The sequence below is a fragment of the Sminthopsis crassicaudata genome, chromosome 5 (genome assembly GCF_048593235.1).
Source record: "Sminthopsis crassicaudata isolate SCR6 chromosome 5, ASM4859323v1, whole genome shotgun sequence".
Classification (NCBI taxonomy): domain Eukaryota; kingdom Metazoa; phylum Chordata; class Mammalia; order Dasyuromorphia; family Dasyuridae; genus Sminthopsis; species Sminthopsis crassicaudata.
Genome location: NC_133621.1, coordinates 207,412,770 through 207,439,037, shown reverse-complemented (window position 1 = coordinate 207,439,037; position 26,268 = coordinate 207,412,770). Strand labels below are relative to the sequence as shown.

The following is a 26,268-nucleotide window of genomic DNA, read 5'->3' as shown; positions in this document are numbered from 1 at the left end:
CTTTCTTGCTTTGTGTCATCAGCAGGATGATATTTAGACTCTCTTAAATTCTTTTCAGATCTAATAATCAACAAAAGTGTTGAAATTACAAACAAATACTCTTGAGAAGGGGGGTGAGGAGGGAATCACATTCTCCCTGAATGTTATAGATTAAGTTGGAACTAAAATGACGGCTCTTTTCTTTTGATATAATTCCATTGGCAGAGGGAGAATAATTGGGAATTTTGGCTTTTAAAAAATGATAGCAAAGATCTTTTGCAAATATAAATAGGAAATTGGTTTTTTCTTAAAAATATGCCAGACTGTTGGTTTATGAGCAGAACAAAATTTCTGAGCTCCAGAAAAAAATTTATTTTTGGGTATATTTGCCCAGTTGGCAGAGAATGTAGGCAGAGAATGTCAGAATTCCGTTGGCATCGCTTGATTAGACTGTAGCACAAAGATGTTTTGACACGATATGTTTTCTGCCTAAATTGACATTGCTATTAAACAAAGAAGGAACTACAGAGATAAAACTGGCAGGTGAAAAAATAATTGGGGCGAGAAAACCAAAATGGTTAAGCTGTGATTAATTTGATGAGATATTAGCACACTTATTCTATCTTCACGTGTGTTGGTGTGATTGTTTAAAATGATGAAATAGTTTATGGAACAAAGGCAGAGAACTCTATATCAGTTCTGATAGATTTGCACACATACATTTTTTTGTTAAAAAAATGGAGAAATGTATATTTTCTATAGTGAAAATGTGCATTAATATTTCCAGAATCTAATAGCTTTAATACATAAAACTGTCATCATGAAATTAGGGAATATTGTAAAACAATATTAATAATATTTATAGGAATAACAAATAGTTATAATTAAGCATTAATGACAAAAATTTTTAAATGTCACAAATTCAAAACACCCAAAGGAATGAGCATGGTTTGAAAGGTCACATAATTCAATTTGCAAAACTTGTGTCCTATCTGGTCATAGTCTAAAATGCAACAACCAAAAAATAAGTCCTTGAATTAAAAGCAACATAACATAAATGAACAGCCTAGCAAATGTTTTCAGTACCTCACTGATTTAATTAAATGGTCTATTCCTGCCACAACACAAATTTCATTTTGTTCCAATCAGCTGGAAACTGTAGGTATTAGTAGCTGTGAATGTGGGAATATGGTTTTAATTAAAAGAAAAGAAAGACATGTTCTCTAATTTGTATGACACACCAGGGTCCTTGATGAAATTAGTCAAGAATGTTTTGACCTTTCCATTTCTTAAATTTAAATCACTAAGTCAACTTTCAATTAATTACCTGTAGCTAACCTGGAACCCAATTTAATCTTAGACTAGTTTTTTTTTCTGCCATCCCATCTCTACTTTAAGAATGAAAACTAATTTTAATATTAGCTTAAATAAATATGGATTAGGAAGATTAGAATCAAAATCTCAAGATCTCACATGTCATTCCTAGACCACATGTAAATGCTTTGGAGTTTTCCCATTTTCTTAGATTATTCATATCATTGTGCAAGTAATCAAGGGGTAACTTAATTTTAGTTTAATTCATGAATCTTTAAAAAAATTTGCACGACCTTTCTGGATGGTTGTACACTTACACTTAGTATGCATGAAGTGAAAATCATTGCATAATTACTTTATTTACATATATATCTGAGTACACCAAGATAGTTAAGTGGTTTGTCTAAAGAATCAAAATTAGTCAGTAGAAGGTTGCTAAGGTTGGAACATAATCTTTGGTAATTTAGGAAACATAATCAGAGTCAAAGCCCACTAACCTGTGATTTTTTATTTTTTCATTATGATTATGACATCTGCTGTCAATGAATCAAAAAGTATTAATCACTTACTATATGTTAGACAATGTGCTAAGTGCTATGAATATAAAGAAAGAAGAAAAAAAACAATTCCTGCCTTTAAAGGGCTTATGTTTCAGTGGGAGAGGACACAAAATAATCAGGTATATAAAAGATACACACACACACAATGGAATGTTATCCTGGAGGAGAATGCCCTAGTAGACAGGAGGACCGAGAAAGTTTTACATTAAGTGTTTTGAAAAATTATAATTTTTTGAAAATGGTCAAGACAACCAACTGACTTTGATACATAAAAAGTTAGAAATATGGTTTCTGAATAATTTATCATTTTATTAATCATGCTAGAAATAATTAATAAAAGGCGTCATGACAATCTTATATGCTCCAAACCCCTTGATGGAACCCTTTCAATGCTTATATGCCCTTGGAAGAGTGGATGTTCTTGAGGGTGACAATCAGCTCTATTGGTTAACAAATAATGAGAAGAATGAATATTATTATGAGAGGTGGGGTTTTCTAATGAGGAGCTAGGGGATTCTTGACCACTCAGTGTTGGTCAAAGAGGCTTATCTATCCCCATATCACCCCCTCCAGGATAATCTAGAGAAACAGGAGAATTCACTTTTCCCCAGATCTGTCTGAATAAAACACAACAGGGTAGAATCTATCAATTTACCTAAACTAAAATTTCTTTACCTTTTGAGCAGATCTGAATTTTCCCTTTCATTATCAGCCCTATATTTTTAAGGCTGCCTGAATAATACATAGGGGCTGATTTCTTAGTAAGGAAGTAGAAAAGGGGAAAAATCTTAGTCCTAATTCAAATTAGTTATTAATGTAAGAGAGAAATAATCATTTCTCTCATTTATTATAAGGTATGTGGTCCTTCTAAACAGCACATTTGAACAAAATTTAAACTGGATTTTTGAATGAAGGTTTAAACCATAACAATAGGGACCACTGAATTTTCAGTATCTGGCAAAGACTGGGGGCTGTAAGTCATGTCACCTATGGGAACTGGACTCAAAAATTCTGATGAAGAGAAAATAGATGTGAAAAATGTCTATCAGTAGCTAAAAGGTTATTATATTAAAATAAATCAGTCAAAGTTGTAGAGCAATAGATTTCAATTGAGTATAAAGAAAACTCTTCAAATAAAAGTGTCCCAAAATTGAAAGGACTGTTCTGTGTAATGGGTTCTTTGTCAGTGTATGTAGATTCTCTTACTTGTGAAAAGAGACCTTTCCTAGGTTCTCTCAATACTAGTGCTTTCTGTATGAGATTACTTCCAGTTTACAGTGTTTGTAATTTCCATGTATAGTGTTGTTTGCAGGTTTGTTCTCCCCTATTAAAATATGACCTGCTTGAAGGCAGGGAGGATGATTTTCTATTTCTTTGCATTCCCAGTGCTTAACATAGTGCCTGGCATATGTTAGTAAATTATTAATAAATGCTTGTCAACTTAACTAGATAGAACCAGATTTGGGTCAGGGAGATCATAGAAGGGAATTCTACTCAGGTAGGGGTTGTGGACAGGAGGATTTCCGACATTCCATTCAAATCTGAGATTCTGTAATTCTTTAACTCATTATAGGGACAGGGACCGAATCTCTTCTTTCATTTATGTTGGAAAATCTCTTGTGAGTGAATTCCTTGGTGAGGAAATTTTATCAGTTTAGATAATCACCATCTCTGCTGCTTATAGTCTCTTTTTTGTTTGGTTTTGCTTTGATTTTTTTTTTTTTTTTTTTTTTGGGCTGAGGCAATTGGGGTTAAGTGACTTGCCCAGGGTCACACAGCTAGGTAGTTTTTAAGTGTCTGTGAGGCTGGATTTGAACTCAGATCCTCCTGACTTCAGGGCTGGTGCTCTATCCACTACACCAACGAGTTGCCCCTGCTACTTATAGTCTTATAGAAATCTTGTCTCTAGTCATAGAACACAAGGTTATATGACTTACCCAGTAGTCAAAAAGCAAATTTCAGAGAAGGGACTTGAATCCAAGTTTTCTTGGCTCTGACGCCAATTTTTTAAAAATAGTATTTTAATTTTCCAAATACGTGTAAAGATAGTTTTCAACACTCATCTTTGCAAAACTTTGTGTTCTAAACTCTTTTTTCTCTTTTCTCCCTTCTAACCTCCGCAAGATAGCAAGCAATCAGATATAGATTAAACATATGACAACAACTTTCTATGCTACTCTCATGTAGTGGTGCTATAATAGTTACTAAAACATGTCATTTGACTTTTACTTAAGGTATTCTCTAAAAGGGTCTCCCTAAGTTAATATCTAAGTTACAAGAAGATGAGATTTGAAAGCTAGGAGGATGTTTGGAGATTATCTATGCAGGGGTCAAGAAATTATTATACTCTTCCTTTTGAATGCTCCCGGGTAAGTATGTTTTTCTTTTGTTTTTACATTTCTAATTTGTTTTTTTTTTGTATTTATGAATGAAAAAAAAAAACATTCTTAGTTGGGTCATCCAAAACCACAAAGCCATAAAAACACAAACTGGCAAAAATCTGTTTTTTTTTTTTTTTTTTTTTTTGTTTGTTTTTTTTTAGTTATTTTTTCTGGTTTAGTTTGCTGATGCCTGGTCTACTCCAATATCCAGTTTTTTAAGATGAGGAATTTAAGGCAGGTTAATATCTTTTCAATGGAAAGATATGAGACATAGCATAGGAGCAAAGGTAAAAATGAAAACATCAACTTTTAAACTCTTCAACTAAACATAGCAGTAGAGCAAATATGAAGCAGGAAGCAAGAACTTGCCTACTTTGCTCACTACTCACACTGCATAATTTAACAAAGGCTATCCAAGAGCCAATTAAAAACCTCTTGGAATTTAGCTGTTCTGTGCTTACCTCTATTCTATAAAGAGAATACCTAGTGTGTGTTTGGAACATAGTAGGTGCTGTTGATGGAAGCACTTAAGTGGTATAAAATACTAATAGATGTCCTTAAAAAAATGGTAAACATGTAATTTCATTACTGCTTGCTAGTTGGACTAATTTTTACTTAAAAGGCATTGATTCTGCTAAATAAAATCATTCTGAAATAATAAGGAATTAAGGGTTACCAAGCCCACAAAGAGTCCCTGATGGCAGAAGTAAAGACTTAAAATTGCTTTAGAAAGAGAGGTCCACTTGGATCTTTTCAACAGTGAAGTGATTCAGGTCAATTTCAATAGATTTGTGATGTAAAGATGGAAAGTGCATCCAGAGAAAGGACTTTGGGGACTGAATGTGGATCACAACAGAGTATTTTTTTTTTTTTTTACCATTTTGTTACTTTTGTTTGTTTGCTTTTTTTTCTTCCTTATTTTTCTCCTTTTGATTTGATTTTTCTTGTGCAGCATAATAAATACAGAAATATATTTAGAAGAATTGGACATGTTTAACCTATATTGAATTACTTGCTGTTGGGAATGGAGGGGTAGGTGGGAAGAAAGGGAGAAAAATTTGGAACACAAAGTTTTGCAAGGGTGAATGTCAAAAACTGTCTTTGGACATACTTTGAAAAATAAAAAGCCATTATTATAAGAAAAAAAGAAAGAAAGAAAGAAAGAAAGAAAGAAAGAAAGAGAGAGAGAGAGAGAGAGAGAGAGAGAGAGAGAGAGAGAGAGAGAGAGAGAGAGAGAGAGAGAGAGAGAGAGAGAGAGAGAGAGAGAAAGAGAGAGGAAGGGAGGGAAGGAAGGAAAGAGGGAGGGAAAGAGGAAAGGAAGGAAGAAAGGAAAAGAAGGAAGGAAGGAAGGAAGGAAGGAAGGAAGGAAGGAAGGAAGGAAGGAAGGAAGGAAGGAAGGAAGGAAGGAAGGAAGGAAGGAAGGAAGGAAGGAAGATCTTTGGATATATTGCTTAGGAAGGGGATGACTTACAGATGGAAGGGAGTTCATACTCCACTTCGAGAATGACTCTTTCCCCAACATTCTTCAGCAGACTGATGATCTCATCATGGCGGAATTTGGTGAGATTGATTCCATTCACAGCTTTGATATAGTCTCCCACATCTAACTGATCACTTCTGCAAAATATAGATTTTGGATTTTTCAGCAGTTATTCTCTTCATTCACTAACGTCACTTTATCCTCCCTCCAACATTCTTTTCATTAACAAACCTGTAAGCATTGATACCTGAGTTGGCAAAACCAAATAACCAGATTAATTCTTGTACCTGAAATGATGTATAGAGTTCCCAGGCTAAAAATAATAATAATAATGGTGGTGAGAATTTATATAGTGCTTTAAGACTTAAAAAGCCCATAATTTGATCCTCACTACAGCCTAAGAGGTAAGTATTATTATTATCCCCATTTTTTAGATGAAGCTGAGGCTGAGATATTAAATGACTTGCCCAACGTCACACAACTAACAAAAGTCTGAGACAAGATTAGAATTCAGGTCTTTCTTTCTGTTTATACGCACTGCTTGGTCATCAGCTACATCCAGTTATGGGTTACAATGGACAGAGTACCAGAACTGAATTAGTGAAGTCCTTGGACAAAGAAAAAACACAAAAACCCAATACTCTGTTTGCCTTAGTCTCCTCATCTGCAAGATGGGAATAAAAATATTAACCACCTCACAGAGCTGTTGTAAGCCTCATGTAATATAATATTTGTAAGGTGCTCAATAAATATTTGTTCCTTCGTTCCCCCATCACTGTACCTCCTTGCCATAAACAATTGAAAGTTGGTCATATTTGTAATTTTAGCCATATTCTATACATAAGCCAACAGAGGTCAATGTGATTAAAGATAAGAATAAAAATTAAGTAATAAAAAATCATAATTCAAAATGATGAATAATGAATTCATTTCCTATAGACCAAGCTTAAATCTCTCATCTTCCATCAAATGATTTCCAATAATCATTGTGGTAGGAAATCAATTATAATAATATCTCAAATCTCCTATAGACTTGTTTTAAGCAACAAAGAGAAGAATCCCATGGCAATAAATAGAGCCTTTAATTTACAAAGAAAAAGTCTTCATATTTGTATATAGATCATTAAAAACAAGCAGCACCTTTGCCTTTGGAAAGCTTTGTTATAAGTCCCTTATCTAGAATGTTTCTTACCAGGTGAGGGCTCTAAAATGAAGGACTACCTGAACAAGATGTAAACCTGTAGATGTTTCAGTTTGATTTCCAGTGAAATCTGCCTTTTTCTCTTGTCTTCTTTGTGAGGAACATTAGAGGGTCTGAAATTCCCTTCCACAGGGAAGTTCTGAGCCTCTCCCAAAGAGGCAAATTTGATACCGAAGAAAGAGACCAGGAGTTTCATTATCATTATATGAATAGTTTAATAATATAGGGACACTTACATTAAAAAAAATGTCTGGGGAAGTTTGGGACAGATGGCAGACAGTTTAACAGATTTCTGCATTTCTTCAGTATCCTCCCAACTATGCCAATTATAGGACCTGGAATTCCTTGAACAAGGAAGTTCTGAACCTTCCCCAAACCAAAGGAGTTCCATTATGATTATATACATAGTTTAATAATCATATGGACACTTAAATATAAATCTTTAGTTTTTGGATTTTTGTTTTATACTATTCCCAGGATAGTTATTTTAAAGCTGTATGTCTGTTTTCTTGTTAATGCTTTCTTTTTAAAAATTCTTTTTAAATATTCTATTTACATTTTTTAAATGTCCCATTTAAGTTGATATAGCCAAAATATCTTCCCTACTGCCCTCCACAAAAGGAAAGCAATGACACTTTCCACCTACAACCTGTTTTTGGTGCAATGACTTATTTGGAGGCTTGCTGAATAAATCTGTCAAAATTTGAAGTTATGAGCAACTGGTTATTTTTAAAATAACTCTGAAAGACTTCAGAGGTCCTTCTGGCTTAGCCCGGGGACACCTTGAGAGAGAGAGAGTGGGGGCGTTCCAGAAAAATGCCCTGCTGTGTTTCTGTTCTGATGTGTTGCCTTGCAGATGGTACTCGTCACTTATTTATTAGTGACCTTTTTGATGAGATTTTCATTACTGAAGCCAGCCGACCCTGTAATTTTTTGGTGAGTGGGATTCTAGCCATGGTTACCTGGCAGCAATTCCTCCTTGTCGAAGATTGGACACTCTTGGTTTGCCATCCTTGTCGATTCCGCCCGACACTGTAAGCCCTAAAGTAGTGCCTTCTTTCTTCATTAATTCCACAACTGTGGAACCTTTAAATTCCTCTGTTAAAAGAAAATTATTTATTTTTGTTAAATGCAAACAGTACTACAGATGCTTTGCATGTATGCATTTGAGTATATTTAGGGACTGGCTCTTCCCAACTTACCTCATCACTCCTCCCATCCCGCCATCAAATTATCTTACATTTTTATGAGGAAAAAGTATCTGTGGGCTCCTTCCATTACAATTCACAGTCTATATCATAAAAATCTGCATGAGAATAAATCTGAAGCAGATATTCCATTAAAAGTTATTAAAATAGGTACCAGTGGGGTAGTTCACTCTGGGCTGCCAATAAATAGTCTGACTTGGCTTATGCACAAAAGACAATTTTTTCCTCATTGTTCTTTGTCACTCTCAAGTGACCTTTTTATAGAACACTATATTTTAACAACAACAAATAAATTGAGAAGGAAGAATTGAATCATAACACTCTGGATGAATGGGGTTCTTTAGAGGACAAAATCCCACAAAGGTCTACTTCCATGTGCCTAGAATTATAAGGTCCTTAAGTATCAGTAGGCATGCTGAGGTATAGGGAAGGGGCTGTGGCTGCTTCCAGGAGAAGCTTGAACAGCACTACTTGGGAGACACAGATGTCTATAGGGGCTAAAGCTACAGCAGATCAATTTGATCACCAACAGCCTTATTCCACGTTTTGACTGCTGACATTTATTTTCATTTCTTGAAGAATGCAGGCAGAATTGCCCTTAAATCACAAGAGTGACTCAAATCAAGGATGACAGAATGTGTCCCAAATTGACATATGGTATGGCTGGATTTGCCACTGAATCTTGGATAACTACTTTGGACCCTCTAGTCATGGCTTTCGTAGACTCAGAATAGCAGATTTTGAAGTTGGAAGAACTTTAATGAAGTCTGTATGAGTAATAATTAAATGACTAGAGGATGTTTAGCCCGGAGAAAAGAAAATTTGGAGGGGGGAGAGGGAATGAAACATAGTAGTTGTCTTCAAATATTTAAAAGAAGGAATCCTGGGAAAGTGGCAGAATTAAAGGTATCTTAAGGGGAAGTTTTTCCCTGACCACAACAAATAATTTAAGAGGCTCCTAAATCTAAAAAATTCAACACTGCTGGGAAGGAGAAAAGTGAAAGAACCTTTCATGCATGTAATTCTTATTGAAAAAGTCACTGAAGACCAATTCATCAACTTGTTTCTCCTGATGCTCCTATAGCCTTTCTCTAGCTTTTACAGTCTTCATGTTGGCTCAGAGCCACCCTTTTTTTGTAGTAATTTTGGTCAACATTTTTCAGATTAAACTTCTTGGTAATTTCCTAGATGGGTCCCTATTCTCAGGGTGGGTAAAGACGTTATTCTAAATTTCCTTGCCTCCAGGTTTCACCATTTCTCACAGCCTATGTGCTAGACTGGGGCAGTCTAAGATCTTCATGACAAGGGCAATATTAGGCATCCTACTTCTGGAGATACTCTCTGGAACATGTCCTAGATAAAATCCTATTCTCAAGACCAAGTGAGGTCTATAAATCAGACCAACCCTGAGCTTTAAAACATCAAATCAAATCACATCATAGACACTTTACTGGTCTTTAATCATCTTTAATGGTCCATGCACTGGGGGATAACTCCTGCCTTCAAGAAACTTTCATATTAATCTAATAGAACATTACCCTAACCATAAAAATATGCAAGCACTAATGTACAAACAAGATATCTCCAGGGTAAATTGGAAACAATCAACCAAGGGAAGGAACTAGCATTAAGGGGATTGGGAAAAGTTTTCTGAAAAGCTGGGATTTTAGCTAAGACGAAAAAGAGGTCAGGAAACGGGTAAAAGGATGAAAAAAAAAGGCATAGGGAACATGTTGGCCCTCAAAATGCAGAGTTGGAAGATGAGTATCTCGTCCAAGGAACAGCAAGGAAGTCAGTGTAGTTGGATCATCAAAGGGAGTAAGATATAAGAAGACTAGAAAGATAGAAGGGGCCAGGTAAATTTAAATTAAGTTTAAATGCCAAACAGAGGATTTTTCTTTTTGATTCTGAAAGTAAGAGAGAGGCACTGGAGTTTGCTGAAGGGAGGTAACATGTTCAGATTGACACTTCAGGAAGAATGCTTTGGTGGCTGAGTCGTAGGTGAACTGCAGTGGGTTCAGAGCTGAGGCAGAGAGACAAACCAAAACATTATGGTAGTAGTCTGGACATGAGGTGATGAGGACCAGGATGCTCCAAAGTTGTACCAGTGTCAGAAGAGAGGAGAGTTGTCGGGAAGACAGAGATAGCTATGGAGTAATGTGGAGCATGGTGCGCAACCAAAAATGCAGCACTGACTATTAGGGCATAGGAGGAAACTAGTAGAAACACTTTGTTTAAAGTGTCAATTAACCTTAAGTAGAAAGTAAACCCTCCACTTACCTTTCCTCATCAATCCTAATAAGTTAGCCTAAGAATTGAAGACATCATTTGCAAAGAGGGTAAGAGTATTAAATGTCAAGATAAAATAAGTCCTACTCCATTGTCCAATCAGAATCTCTCTACAATAATATTCACTATCTGGAGGAAATAGTTAAAATAAAAGGGACAACAAAGCATGGCCCAGAATGAGTAGCTTTGAATATGGAAGGAAAAGAATTGGGGATAAATAATTTTTTTTCAACAAGGATACCACAGAAACATTAGAATAGCGATGACTGAGAAGTAGAAATGAAGACATTTCTTTTCTGGCAAAGAAAGAAATCATTTTGATATACATCACAATAAAATAGTCAAAATCTTCTGAGGTTGATCAAAATATCACAAAAAATTCTGCAATGACCCTTGAAACAAAAGTTGTCATCCCCAGTCCAACCCCCACCAATACCACTACTAACTATCTCCAGGATGCTTCAGAAGGACAAGGAATTATGGAACAATATTAAAAAAATAACATGAAAATGAGTACTTCAGCCAAAGCTTAAATAATTTAAAACAAGACATAGATTAACACTATAATAGTAGATTATAGACTATGTGGAAATTGGAATGTGAGAATGAAACATTAAGGAAAATGATGGAACAAGAATAATGAGGATTGTATTTTTTCCAGAAAAAATATGAAAAAAAATCTCAATATAGTACTTTAAGAAATCATATATGAAAAAAATTCCAAAAATATTGGAAGCACAAGGAAAATGCAATAGAATCCACAGAATACTGATAATCAACATATATTAAACATATATAAACACTATTCTAGATACTGGAGATACTAGTACAAAGAACAACTTACAATCCAATTGGGGACATATAACAGGTACATATAAAAATGTGCAATACATATATAAAGTGAATAAATATAAATATGTATGAAGTAATTAACAACAAGGTAGTTTAAGGAGGAAGGAGATCAGGAAAAGTTTCATATAGGAAATGTTATATGAGCTATGCCTAAAGAGAAAAGAAGAATTCTATAAGGTAGAAATAGGGAAGGTGTATAATTCATGCATGGGGGACAGCTAGTACGTATAGACAGGAAATAGAATGACATGTTTAGGGACAAAGAGAAGGCCAACTTGACTAGTTTGTAATGTGTGAAATGGGGAGTAGTGTCTATTGTTGCTGAAAAAGAAAGGAGGGATCAGGTTGTGTTGGTCACCAAGAATTAAACAAGGAAGTTTATATTTCATCCTAAAGGACCATGGACTTTCTAGAGTTGACAAGTAGGGAAATCACATGATTAAATCTACCCATAAGGAAAAGTATTTTGCCATCAGAGTGTAGGATGAATTAGAATAGTGAAATATTTAAGGCAGGGAGATCAAAGAAATGCTTGTTGCAATAATCTAGGTGAGAAGTAATGGCCAAGAAAGGGGGAAGAGACAGATGATAGCCAAAAGGATTTTTTCAAGATTGGGGAAGATTTGGGCATATTTGAAAGTAATAATAACGGAATTGATTGGGAGAGCTTGAAGATTTGAGGTAAGAGGATGATTAAGAATACAGTCTGCTTGAGAATATGGGAGGAAGAAGGATTGGCAAGAAGGATCACCTTGTCAGAGACTGGATGACAGAAATTTCAAGTTTATTTCACCAAGAAATATCAAAATCAAATGTGTCAAACCACAACAAACAAATTTTGCCGATAGACATATATATCCATATATACAGAAGCATATATACACAGTCATATCTAACTTCAAATTGTAAGGAGAAAAAAATCAAAATATCAAAAGATTATTCTGTGGCTACCATGATTCAAAAGAAAAACTGAAGATAACATAAAGAACAAAGGAGATTAATTGGTACCCCAAAGTAATAATTAAGCCCTGCAAAGCAAGCTTAATCATCAAAGAAAATAATTACATGTTGAGTAAAAAGGATGAATCCAAATCATTCTTTCAAATAAATTCAGGGGGAGCTGTGTATGGAACAAGAAAACTAACCAAACAGCAAGAAATACTTTGAGATGGTAATGAAAGAATAGTAAATAAAATGTTTGTTTTCATGGGACTAGGACTAAACTAGGACTAAGAATATGAATGAGTTCTTTTATTGGCTGGTTGTTTTTGTTTTTAAAATAAATCACTTTGAACACTAATAGCAAGAAGACAGAAAATATAATAAAAGGATAAATAATCTAAGAAGTAAAAGGTGTAATTTAAGTAGGTTATAGGAATATAGACACTTTAGAAGATGGTAACCACATCTAGGAATCCACTGATTAAATAAAGTACAAAAGAGTAGTTTAGCCCCTGGACTGGTAGGTCTTATTTTTTTCATAATGAGAAGATGAGAAGAAGCAGCAGGCAGTTTTGGAATCATAGTAGTGAAATTCCAATCTCAGTTATATGTGTAACAGTAGCCAACTTTACTGCTTTGGTCTTAGTTTCTTCATTGTTAAATGAAGTGGTTTGCCTAAATGGAAGGTTCTTAATATTTTTTGTGTCATGGAATACAGTATGGACCCCTTCTCAGAAGATGCTTTTGAATAATGAAAGACAATGCTAAAATTTAGTTAGAGGGTCACAAAAATAAAAAATGTCATCTTCCCATCCATATTCATGGACCCCCTGAAATCTATCCATTGCAACAATGAGGATTAGTGGAAGCTAGTAGTTTAAGAAGCTAGTTAAAAAGACTAAATGATCACCTGATGGAAGCTTTACTTCGTTCCCCCCCCTCCCCCAAAGAAGTCATTCTTCAAAAGTAATAGAAAAGGGGTGTAAGTATATTAATCTTGTCTATATTCACCTTTTGGGGAAAATTTCAACTGCATAACACAAAAATCAACTATACTAATGATTGGTTTTGTGGGTAAGTATAATAAATCGTGAGCCAAGATTTAATATGCAAGGTAAATGTTTAACAATCAGCTTTCAAAAAAAGTATACCAGACACATTTTAAAATTAAATCTCCATTATTAACATTTTCTCTATCATTTTATTAAGTTTAGAAATCAACCAAAAAGAAAAAAGTCAAACCCTGATTTGTATTGCTTGCCAGCTTCTGAAGTATAAAGTGCCCCTATGGAAAATTTAACAATCAGAAGTCAGTTTGAGCTGGCTCTGACACACCACTGGCTAAGAAAGTCTATTACTCTACTGAATGCTTCGAATGCTTCCCTCATAAGCTCTAAAGTTCCAAGGATAGACTTAGCTTAGTTTGATCCCATTAAAATGCAAATACTCTTTGGAGATACTACAATAATATTATAGATCACTCCAAAGAAGTTCAATGTAGTATCTCCAAAGAGTATTTGCATTTTAATGGGGATCAAAATTTTGGAGCATTTCATTACAGTGATGTTTGTTTATAGGAAGAGGGCCCAAACCTATTAGCCAGTCTACTGATAATGGTTCTTCAACAGCACACAAAGACGGAACCTTCTAGGCAAAAAGAAAAAAAAAAAGTCAGGATTTGAAAAACTGTTTTATTAAAATGTGCTGAATCAAAGGAATGTTAACTGCCAATAAGAATCTCTAATCCAAAAGGATCTACTAACTTTTTATGGATATTTCCAAAGAGGGGGAGGGGAAGAAATGTATGACTCAGGAGTTTCCTTTCTGCTAACCTGTGCTCCTGACTTGACTAATGAATCTTTTTATGTGCTCCTTGGGGCTTAATGTATGCATAATGGACTAATGGCAAAGAGAAATGAAGACAGATGCATTCATTTGCATGAGCTAACTTATTACATAGCTGGGCTTACTGAACAAAGACTACTGGTAGAGCACTGAAACCCTAGGAAGTCCAAATGTACTGACAATTTCTTTCTTCTGTGATTTAAATTGCAAATATCTCCCACCAAATTAAGCAGGACCTTCCAGGAGAGACTGCAGTATATGCACATTAATAACAAACACAGAACATTAAATGAACAACTAGTAGAGAATGAGGAGCTTCTGAATTTCAGTCTTTTCTTAATCAGCCATATTTAATTATTGCAGGAGAGAAATATCAGGTTTACAATAGATCAATAGTAATAATAGCTGACATTTATTTAAGACTTTAAGGTTGGCATTGCACTTTGCCTATCTTATCTCATTTGATCCTTGCAACAACTCAGTGAAAAGGCATTTTCCTCTCTCATATTGTGAAGGCACTGGTTAAAAGAGAAAAAAATCACACCAGTGGAATGGAGTAGGAAGAATCAGAAATAACTGAGCTCAATAATACAGTGTTCAATAAATCTGAGAACATTTGATTCTTGGAGGAAGAGCCCCTTATTATTTGATAAAAACTTCTAGGAAAATAAGTAAAGATAGTAAAAATTGCATTTAGAACAATTTACACCACATATAACTGTATTTAACATAATATAAAAGGTCAAGTCATTAAGAAAAAATAAATGTGAATAGTATCAGGCATATCTCATTGCTAAAACTAGAAGGCTTTCTCAATAAACAAGGATGGAAGAAGTCACAAAATAGAAAATAAATAATTTTGATTATATTAAACTGAAAATCTTTCGGACAAACAAAATCAATGCAACTAGAATAAAAAGTGAAATTGGGGCAACTATGTAGCACAGTGAATAAAGTGGACAGAGTGCAATAGAGATCAGAAAGACTGGAACTCAAATTCAGACAATTAATAGATTGCCTCTGGGCAAATCATTTAGACTCAGTTTCTTCATCTGTAAAATGAGGATAATAATACCTACATCTCAGGATTATTGTGAAGATCAAATGAGAGAATAATTGTAAAATATAGATAGTGGCTAGCACATTATATATATAAATGTTAGCTATTATTATTGTGGTTGTTATTACTGAATAGGAAAACATCTTTGCATTAAAAATATTTAACAAACTATAAAATGCAAGATGTATACAAAATTCACACAAATACATAAGACTAAGAACTTTTCCCCTAACAGTAAATGGTCAAAGGATATGAATACCCAAATTTCAAAAGAATTTCAAAGTATTCATAACCATATGGAAGACTATTCTAAATGAATGCAATAAGAGAATTGCCAATTAAATCAACTGTACAAGTTTCCTTTACATGCAGCAAACTATGAAAAATGACCAAAAATGAAAACACTCAATTTTAAAGAGACAACAGAATGGCAGATACTAATTTATTATTGCTAGAGGTATGAAGTTGTTCAATCATTATACAAAGAGATATAAAACTATGATGAAAAAATAAAATATCTATGTCCTTTTTGCCTAGAGATACTACTAGGCATGGATCATATGAAGGTCAAAGAGAGAAAGAAAAATAAACTATATCAAATGATTCATAGTAGCACTTTTTGTGGGAAGAAACAACTGGAAAGAAATTAGACACTCATGAATTGTGGAAATGAAAAAAAATAGCATGTACATGTAAAGGTATAGGAAATTATAGAGATGAAGGACTCAGAAGTATGAGAAAATTTATATGAATGAATGCAAAGTGAAAAAAAGCAGCACCAGAATAATAATAAGCACAGTGAGTGGAACGATGGAAAGAGAAAGAAATAACAACAATAAAGAGAAAGGAATAATAGCAATAACATCAAAAACTCTACACTGTGCAATTATAATGACTAGTCTTATTCCTGGAGAAGAGATGAGAAAATACATTTCTTCTTTCCAGAGGTAGGTGATAATGAATGTAAAAATACTGCATATACTATCAGACTTGACTTATGCATTGGTTAGGTAAGCTGAACTGCCTTTTTCCTTCTTTGTAACAAGCAATGACTGACTGGGCAGGAGAGGGGAGAAGCATTCAGAAATGAAGGTGATATAAAATCTGAGTAAATCAATAAAAAATTAAACAAATCTTCCCCATCCCCTACCAATGACTCTTTGAAGAATTCAGGTAATACCATATCCTTTTTAGAGATGAGGAATGATAGCTCCTAAGGGTTAAATGGCTTGTCCAGAATTATATAATTAAGAGGTGGATTTAATAGGAAGCCAATCTGACTGCTAATTCAAAGTTCATTTTACTATGCTAACTTCTCTTCTTAGTAGTTTGATTAGTAAACTAAAATGAACATGTTCATCTAGAGACCCTTATAAAAATACAATAGGCTTTCACTTCTTGCCTTTTGCTCAGTCATTAAATCCTGATAATTCTTAAAACTCTAATTAAAAGGTTTAAAATAACATATATTTGATCCTGTAAGTACTTAGCCAAAATGTTTAACAACAACAAAAAAACCCAACAACAACAAACAAAAACCCATACAATTACTTATTAAGTATCTACCTAGGTGCTAGGCACTTCACAAATATCACCTCATTTAATCCTCATAACCATCAGAGAAGGGAGATTGCTATTATCATCCCCAATTCACAGCTGAGGAAACTAAAGCAGGCAGAAATTAAGTAACATACCTAGGGTTATACAGCTAATAAATATCTGAGCCTGCATCTGAATTCAGGTCTTCCTAAGTGTAGGACTATCTACTCTACTGCACCACATACATGGCTACTTCTTAGATATCTGGGCTTTTGTATGCAGTTGAACATTTCATTTTAAAAGGCAAACTATTTATTTTATTATGGCATGTCAAATTTAATAATGCTTTACAGTATTTACTATTCTATTTTCTAACCTGATAATCATATAATTATTGAAATTATTTTTCAAGAATGCCACGTTAAGCATTAATTAATTAAGTTAAAAGCATAATTGTTACTAAAATATTACAAATAAAAGTGTTCTACTACATAAATATGCTTCTATCTATACAAACACAAAAAATATATACATGTATATGTATACATATAGATATAGATAAATAAGTAAGATATGCTATATCTACAAACACACATACACGAATATGTGTATATACATATATGCATATATACATGGAATTAGCATTTCTTATATGATCATTTTATTACTGAAAAGATCAGGGAAAAATATTTGTTGGAGAAACAGAAATTTAGCTTGAAGAGAAGCATAGACAGTGCAGAGAAGCAGAGAACCTAAGAGAAAATAACTCTCAGATAGATATACTAAGAGGATCTGAGGTCAGAGGCAAAAGTACCCATTAATGCTCTCTTCAACAATGACATGATTGAGGTCAGTTCCAATGATCTTGTGATGAAGAGAGCCATCTGCACTCAGAGAGAAGCTTTTGGGAACTAAGTGTGGATCATAAGATAGCATTTTCACCCTTTTTGTTGTTGTTTTCTTGCATTTTGTTTTCTTTCTCCTTTTTTCCTTTTTGATCTGATTTTTCTTGTGCAGCATGATAATTGTATAAATATGTATGCATATATTGGATTTAATATATATATACATTAACATATTTAACATGTATTGGATTACTTGCCATCTAGGAGAGGAGGTGAGGGGAAAATTTGGAACACAAGGTTTTACAAGAGTAATGGTGAAAAATTATCCATGCATGTTTTGAAAATAAAAAGCTTTAATAAAAATAAAATGAAAAAAATATCCATTGATGTTAAAGATGACTATAATGTATTATTTCCCAGCAGTTAATTTGAAGATGACTTGTTTCATGACTTCAGAGTTTACTTCTGGGAAATGATGAGTCAAAAAACGATTTGGGGACTATGAGACAACTATAATATTCTAATTATATTAGCCCAATGAACATTTGCATCATATGTGATAGAATGGGGTTTTTCTGTCTAAGTGAGAAAAATATAAGGAGGTTTTGACATTAGAAGTTAGAGCATAAACTATGGTCTTTTTTCTAGAGCCAATTTGAGAGGAAACAGAAGTTACTGAGAGAAATTACTTATAAAAGAACACAGAAGCTGACAGTACTGAAAAGTTGGGAAAAGAGAAACTGAGAAATGACAAACAACAGCATAGCTAAGAAACTAATGGGAACTAAGCACCATTGCTACCAGCGGGTTAAAGTAGTTTATTCCTAGCTGATATGACTGCAGGAAAGCTCTGATGCTGCGAGCTGATATGACTGAAGGAAAATATCCTATGCTGTATGATGAGTTAGCCTACCTTATTCTTTAGTGCCATTTGCAATCTGAAAGAGGAGAACCACTTTAAAGTCTTGCCTACATTGCTTTATAATTTCAGAAGGAGAAACTCTTCAAAGTTTATAGATATGAAGTGAGTAGCTTTATAGATTCCAGGATTAAAGGGAACTCCTTTTCTTCTAGTAGCATGTGCTACCTTAATACCTAATCAAAGGAACAGAATTGGAAATCTCTGGAGACCTAAGATCTTAACACTGTTTAAATTGGCCCAATATTATTAGAAAAATAGCTTCATTCAGCAGGAGAGAGGAGAGGCTCAGAATAGGAACAGGTGACTAGTATAGATTGCTACCCAGAAAGACCACAATATTCAGGGCTACAGTTTGAATCATGAGCTGTCCCAGGTATCCATGAGTTTGTGCCCACTGTACCCCAATTCCCCTACCCCCAGTGGCCCTGATTCAAAAATGGATTCGTATTGGATACAATGATGGTTATTTGAGTATTCTCTATTTTGTTTTCTCTTGAGCAAATGCTTTGTTGATTATTCTTGCTTTGTCTTTTTGATTAGTAAATATTTCATGATTAAGAGCTAATGATGCCATTGAAACTTATTATGTAAATGAGAAGCAAAGTGAAGACTCTAAACCACAGCTGTGAGTAGTAGATATTAATTTTCATCACACTAGATTTACCTTTAAAGTCTTGTGGGTACACTTATATATATACATGTATACTTGTTGTCAGTATATAATTTTCATTGTAGTTTACATTAAATGACAGTTGACTATAATAGAAGGGCTACATAAGCAAACAATTAACATATAAGCCAAGGCTAGACTTGACTGGAAGGGCAGATAGGTAACTCAGTAGATAGAGTACAAAATATTCAGGAATCAGGAGGACCCGAGTTCAAATCTAGTCTCGGACACTTATTAGATGTTTGATCTTAGGCAAATCACTTAACTCTGTGTGCCTCAGTTTCCTCATCTGTAAAATGAGCTGGAGAAGGAAACAGCAAATCATCCCAGTCTATTTGAAAATTCCAAAGGCATCACAAGGAGTTGGACACAACTGAAAAACAACTAAAAACCAAAAAAACTGGAGATAATAATGCATTCATTATTATTATTAATTAATTATAATTATTATAATTATTATTAATTAATTATAATTATTATAATTATTATTAATGTCTGCCCTCAAAGATTTTGTTGAGGTTCATCATAATGTATATAGAATACTTTGCAGACTTTAAAGAACTATGTAATGCCTCAATTACAATAATGATGATGTTGATGTCACTGTAAGATATGTGCATGTGTTTGTGCGTTTTTGTTTGCAAGTTCCAAGTACCACTCATTCTTGTGTTGTTGAAAGAATCCTTACTAAGATGTGTATCTACAGTGAGTTATCTAACACTTAGTCCACTGAGAAGGTCATATAATTCTTCTGAAAATAATAACTTTGGGCTGAAACACATCAGGCAGTACTCCCTTCTCAATATCTAGAAAAACATTCTTGCTCTCTGTTCAACTCAATAATGTATTCTCACATTGAAATACATTTTTCTCTCCTATCTCAAATCTCAATACATATTTCCTGGGAAAATATCACTATTTGTCTTTTTTGTTGTAATTTTTTTCTTTTGGTCTTAGCAGTTTCCATATGTGGTTTGAATAGAATGTTCACTCACTTTTTTTCAGCCCCAAGATTTATATTTTTTATGAACACAAAAGAGAAGACATTTTTCCTTTGTAAATATAATTTCCTACCAGCTTCTTTAAAATGTCATTGAAGAATATTGTTCAAAGCCCTGGAGAACACTTCAGTAATTTCCTCCTTCACCCAAGTGAAAAAGGATATCTCTGTCAATTGAAAAAAAGCATCAACAATTAACACCTTAGAATGCTTTGGGGAAATTACTTAAATTAAAAGAATCACAGTAATGTTTCATACTTACTGAATTTCTTAGATTGAATTATCAGCTATGGTATAAGTAACAATCTTTTCCTTCTTCCTGCTGACCTATCTTTCTGCTTTCTATAGACAGATTGAAGGTGAGAGAGAAAATGTTGGAATAATTTGATGGCACAAGACCTAGAGAAGCCAAGAGAAGGATATGAGGAGAAAAGGTGACTTTGAAAAGGAAAAAGGTCATCTCTTCCTCTAAGTTAGGAAGAAAAGAGAAAAGAATAGACGAAGATAGAAAAATGTATTTTTTAGGTGTGATATAAGTGTGGATAAGGGAGTTCATAAAATATGATTTTAAAGGGCTATAAAATCATGCATATCCTTTGACCTAACATCCTTTTGAGTTACTACTACTAATCCCAAAAGAGATTCTAAAAAAAGGAAAAGGACTTAAGTGAACAAAATTATTTATAGCACCTTTTCTCTCGGGGCAATGAATTGGAAACTGAAGGGATGTCCATTAGTTGGGAAATAGCTGAATAAATTGAGGTATGAAAATATGATGGAATATTTTTTGGGGGCTAGGGCAATTGGGGTTAAGTAATTTGCCCAGGGTCACACAGCTAGGAAGTGTTAAGTGTCTGAGACCACATTTGAACTCAGGTCCTCCTGACTTCAGGACTGGTGCTCTATCCACTGCGCCACATAGTTTCCCCTATGATGGATTTTTTGGGGGAGAAAAAGGATGAGCAGGGTGTTCTCAGAAAACCTGGAAAGTCCTCCATGAACTTAAGCAAAGTGAAATGTACTGTGTATGATCATGATCCCACATCTACTATGAAGGACTTTTGATGAAAAATGCTATTACATACCAAAAGAAAGAACTGATTATATCTGAATACAGATTGAAGCATACTATCTTTTTTAATTTTATTTTTCTTAAAGGTTTTTTTTTGGGGGGGGAAGGAGGAAATCTATGTTTTCTTTCACAACACAATTCTTATGGATATGTCTTGCATAACTTCACATGTGTCTGCAGGGGATGGGGATGAGGATCAAGGAAGAGAATATGGAACTCAAAGTTTTAAAAACAAATGTAAAATTGTTTTACATGTAACTGGGAAAATAAAAACATGAAATATGAAATATGGTCTTTATTTTTCTCAGTAAAGTAGGAGAAGAGAAAATGAGTAAAGGTTGATTTTGAGGCTACATGGAAAGAATGTCATGGTTCTCAAGAGAGTGAAATAAATTTTTTAAAAAGTCATGCACCAATTCTCAGCTAATTCAGAATACATAATATGAATTTATATGGTACTCAGTAAACATAGTGGTATCTTCTCCCAGTATTGTTCAGAGGCTTAAAAGAAGAATGGCTATTAAAAGAAGAAATAGCTAGAGTGCATCCAGGGTTGAAGAAGGATGTGAATAGCAGAAAGGCAAAAAAGTGATGAAAAGACAAGGGAAGGAGGCATGCATGGTCTAATCCCTGGTTTGTATATTTACTTTAATTCAAAAATAAATAATTTGATTAAGTTTTAACTTAACTCAACCCTGTAAGAACATTTACAATGTAAAATATAATCAGAAAACATATTAAGGCAGATGATTGAAAGTAATGCTTCACTTCAGTTTATAAATATTTATTACTTGTCTACCCCTATAGTTAATATTCTTGTTTGCCTAATGCTAAATATATGCAAAATGCTAAATATATGTAAAATGTGTATAAAATGTGGAAAATATATGTCAATGTGTGTGAAATATATAAAATGTATGTCAATATGTGTAAAATGTACATTACAAATATGGTCCTTGCCCTGAAAGAATTTATAATTTTATTAAATTTAATATACATGGAGAAATGAGAGAATAAACAAGATAGAATACTAAGTCACCAAAATGTGACACAGACAGATGGGGCTTTAGGAGGGTATAAAGGAAGAAATTGAGGTAGGAAAAGGTTGAAGATTTAGTAGAACAGTTGGGATTTGGATTGGGCTTTAAAGAATGGGCAGAATTTGACTAAGAGAAAAGTGAGAAGAATGTTAAGAGTTGGAGGGATGATTTCTATCGATTTAATTAGAACAATTAATGTTTTCACTTAATTAGAAAAAAGCTACAACTTATGTGAATTAATTTATGGCAAAGTAGATAAAATTATGAGAATAATATATACATACATATAAATCTATCTTTTACACTTAATACACATATTCACAGGTTTGTGAATGCATATAGATATGCAAGCTAGCATGCAATCTTATGTAGGTTAAACATGCACAATTCTTCTAACCATATCTACTCATGTTTTTAAACACTTCCTTGTGAATTAGGAGAAGGTTCCTGTTAAGTTATAATCATACATAGGGTACATGGCATTCACTGATTAATTCATTCAACAAATATGCATTATTAATCAAGAGACAATAAGCTAGATCCAGAATTAAAGAGGAAGAGAGAAGGTTGTTGGGCTGCGTTGGGGAAGCTATCAAGTTCCTTTGAAAAACCCAAATCTCTTTCTGAACCAGCTTTGTAATATCAAGAGTTTACTGGTGTAAGTTGAGAACTCTAAAGTTTACAAAGAATTGAAAATGGCTATCACTCATATGACAATAAAGCAGCAAATGGTGGGTTTGAGTAGACATAAGAGGAGAAATGTATTAAAAGATCACAACAAGGAAATATATGAGTGAAAAATGAATGGCTGATCTGTGAGGGAAGCTAACCCATGAAGAGTCTGCGTACTTAATATGGTCTCTCTGCAGGAAAAACCGAGGAAGACTTCCAGTGCATTGGGGAGATCTCTTGTCATGAATCTATTTGAATGACTATTTGTGCACATACACATATACACATGTGTGTGTCTGAATATAGACACATATAAATCTGCAGATGAAGGCACAATATATACATATATGTATTTATTATATAAATTTATATGTGTATATATACACATGTATATGCATATCTATGTGTATTCACAAGACTGGGTATATGTATATTAAGTATAGATAGATTTATATGAATGTATATACACATTTATGTATAGATAGATATTGAGAACAACTAGGTGGCTCAGTGAGTAGAGAGCCAGATCTGAAGTTAGGAACACTCATCTTCCTTAGTTCAAATCCAACCTCAGATACTTCCTAGCTATGTGATCTTGGGTAAGTCACTTAAGCCTTCTTGCCTTAGTCTCCCCATTTGTGAGGAGAAAAATGACAAACCATTCAATGACAAAGTCAGATAAAGATAGATGGATATCCATGTATCTTCATCTGGTTAAAATGAAAGTTCTTTGATGGCCATTCATTTAAGCCTCTAATACCCAAGTCATTGCCTGGCAGATCTAGGTACTTAAGAAATAGTACAAATGGAAGAGTGTGTCCAAATATATTAAAACCATAGGAGGGTGAAGAGAGGCCATAAGGAGTGATCATTTTTGTCTAGAGGAGTAAGGAGGGTCAAGGAAAGCTTCATGGAAGAAATATCACTTGAGCAGGGCTTTAAAGGAAGGGAAGATTTCAATAGGCAGCAATGTTGAGGGAGGATTGTATTGAGTTCTATTATTCTGATAACATAACAGAGCATAGTAAATACGAAAAAATAATTGTGGTTTAACAAAATGATTTTATTGAAATCACAGGCAGGAAGAATGATTTCTTAAAAATCACATTTTTTCTCCTTAACAATTACTGTACCCACATCTGCCACTTTATTCCATTTCCAGAGTCTGTTTACCAGGAAGATATAGAAGTGAGAGCACAATGGTGGGGCATATCAATGAGGCTTGAACAAAAGCTGCAGCAACCAAAAATGAATCATACCCTCCTTTACCCAATATAATTTCAGCTTGGCTTGATGTGTAAACTACTCTACATTGCAAGCTTGGATCCAGCTGCAGGGGATTCAGAATATATCCCTATCAAAGAGAAGTGTTAAATTCTATTTTGTATTTTTAATGTTGATACATTCCAGCTATTTCTTTAAACTTTTCCTGAATTGGTGGCAAACTGGGACCAATGAAGCATTTTCATTATTTAACTTTCTTCATTTTTATTTTGTTATATTCTCCCCAAAATTTCTCTTTCTCCATGAACATTTTAGATGTGACAAAATGTCTGAGCCTGAAGAAAGAACTCTGACCTTTAAAATTCTCCAGCTTCCAGATGACCTATATTTTATTTCATTAGTCTTGAGTAGCAGAAATCTCTATTGGGAGCTTCACGTTTGGTGCATTTACTACCCAACACACAACGGAACTATATTATAAAACTTAAAGCGTGTTATAAATGTATCTTGTTGGTGTTACATAAGAAAAAGAAATTATTGAATGGTAACCTGATAAATACCTTGTATATATATATATATATATATATATATATATATATATATATATATATATATATATATATATATATATATATATATATATATATATATATATATATATATATATATATATATATATATATATATATATATATATATATATATATATATATATATATATCGAAATACAATAAACAAAGACTGCCTGGAAAGGACTTAGTTTCTTCACAACTAAAAATAAATTTCCCCACTTTTCTGGAAGAGATTTGAAAGATTTATCTCATATAATCCTCTCATTTTGCAGATGAGGAAACTGAGACCCAATTAAGTGATTTACCAAAGATCATATAGGTAGTAAGTGAAAAAACAAAAAAACAAACAAAAAAACCCTAAGATTTCAATTGACTCAGTTCCTTTCCACCTAAAAAATCTGCTTCAGTCAATACATCAAACATTAGTTTTCAATAATAATTTTTGTTGTTTTTAGTCACTTCTAACACTTCATGAGCATATTTGGAGTTTTCTTGGCAAAGATACTGGAGTGATTTGCCATTTCCTACACCAGCTCTTTTGCAGATATGGAAACTGAGGCAAATTTGCTCAAATTCATATAGCTATTAAATGTCTGAAGCTGGATTTGAAGACAGTTCTTTCTGACTCCACTTGTGGCACTTTATCTACTGCAGTATTTGCTACTGCTGCTCAGTTGTTTCTTTCTTGTCCAGCTCTTCATGATCTCATTTTGAGTTCTCTTGGCAGAGATACTGAATTATCCTTGCTATTTCCTTCTCTAGCTCGTTTTATAGATGAAAAAACTAGGGTAAACAGTGTTAAGTGACTTGACCAAAGTCATTCAGTTAGTAAGCACCTGAGGTCAATTTGAACTTAGAAAGATGAATCTCCTCAACTCCAGCCCTGGCATTCAATCCATTACTCCTTTTAGCTGCCTTCTTCAATAATAATCAATAACATTTATATAATATTTTAAGTCTATAAAGCCCTTTACAAATATTATCTCATTTGATCATCACAACAACTTTGGGAGATGGGAGCTATTATTTGCATTTTCCAATTGAGGAAATGGTGGTAAACAGAGTTAAATGATTTGTCCAGGTCACACGGTTAATAAGTGTCTGATACCAGTTCTGAACTTCTGAATCCAAGCCCATGCTCGATCCACTCTATCACTTAGCTATTGCCAATATTTATCCTAACAATTAGACACACTCTTGGTTTGATTTCTCCTTTTTAATGCCAGGAGGGAGTGAATACATTAGAGTATGCTTTTGTTTACAATCTTAGTGAGATTACTTGCTTTTTTCCCCCATCTCAGTTCATAAAGGTACATTCAAGTAGGTATGATCAGTATTATTCCCTATCAAAGATACTTGTTACTCACAAGTTACTCCAATCCCTGATTCCCAACGGTGTTTTCTTGTCTTTGGGATGTATCTATAGCAGCCCCTTTCCAGAAATCAGATTGTCCTGGGTCTAATGTGTGAACTGACCATTCTGGTCATCTCTGGTGAGCTTAATGACAGATCCCTAACCAGATGACCCCAGAGAGAGATCCACTTACCTCCTTAGTAGCCTCCCAAGTGGACAAATTTGAAAAAAAAAGGCTATTTAAATT

General features: G+C 33.8%; 1 protein-coding gene across 11 annotated transcripts in view; it reads right to left on the bottom strand.

Annotated features, from left to right (window-relative positions):
* The window catches only part of GRIP1 (glutamate receptor interacting protein 1), a 762,478-nt gene that overhangs the window by 189,071 nt on the left and 547,139 nt on the right, over positions 1–26,268 (bottom strand). For all 11 annotated transcript variants that reach the window (XM_074269703.1, XM_074269706.1, XM_074269700.1 and 8 more), the window contains 2 exons: positions 7,878–8,013; positions 5,706–5,851 (listed from right to left, as the gene is read on the bottom strand). In XM_074269703.1, coding sequence (XP_074125804.1) covers positions 5,706–5,851; positions 7,878–8,013 — 282 coding nt within the window. The remainder of the gene's footprint in view (positions 1–5,705; positions 5,852–7,877; positions 8,014–26,268) is intronic.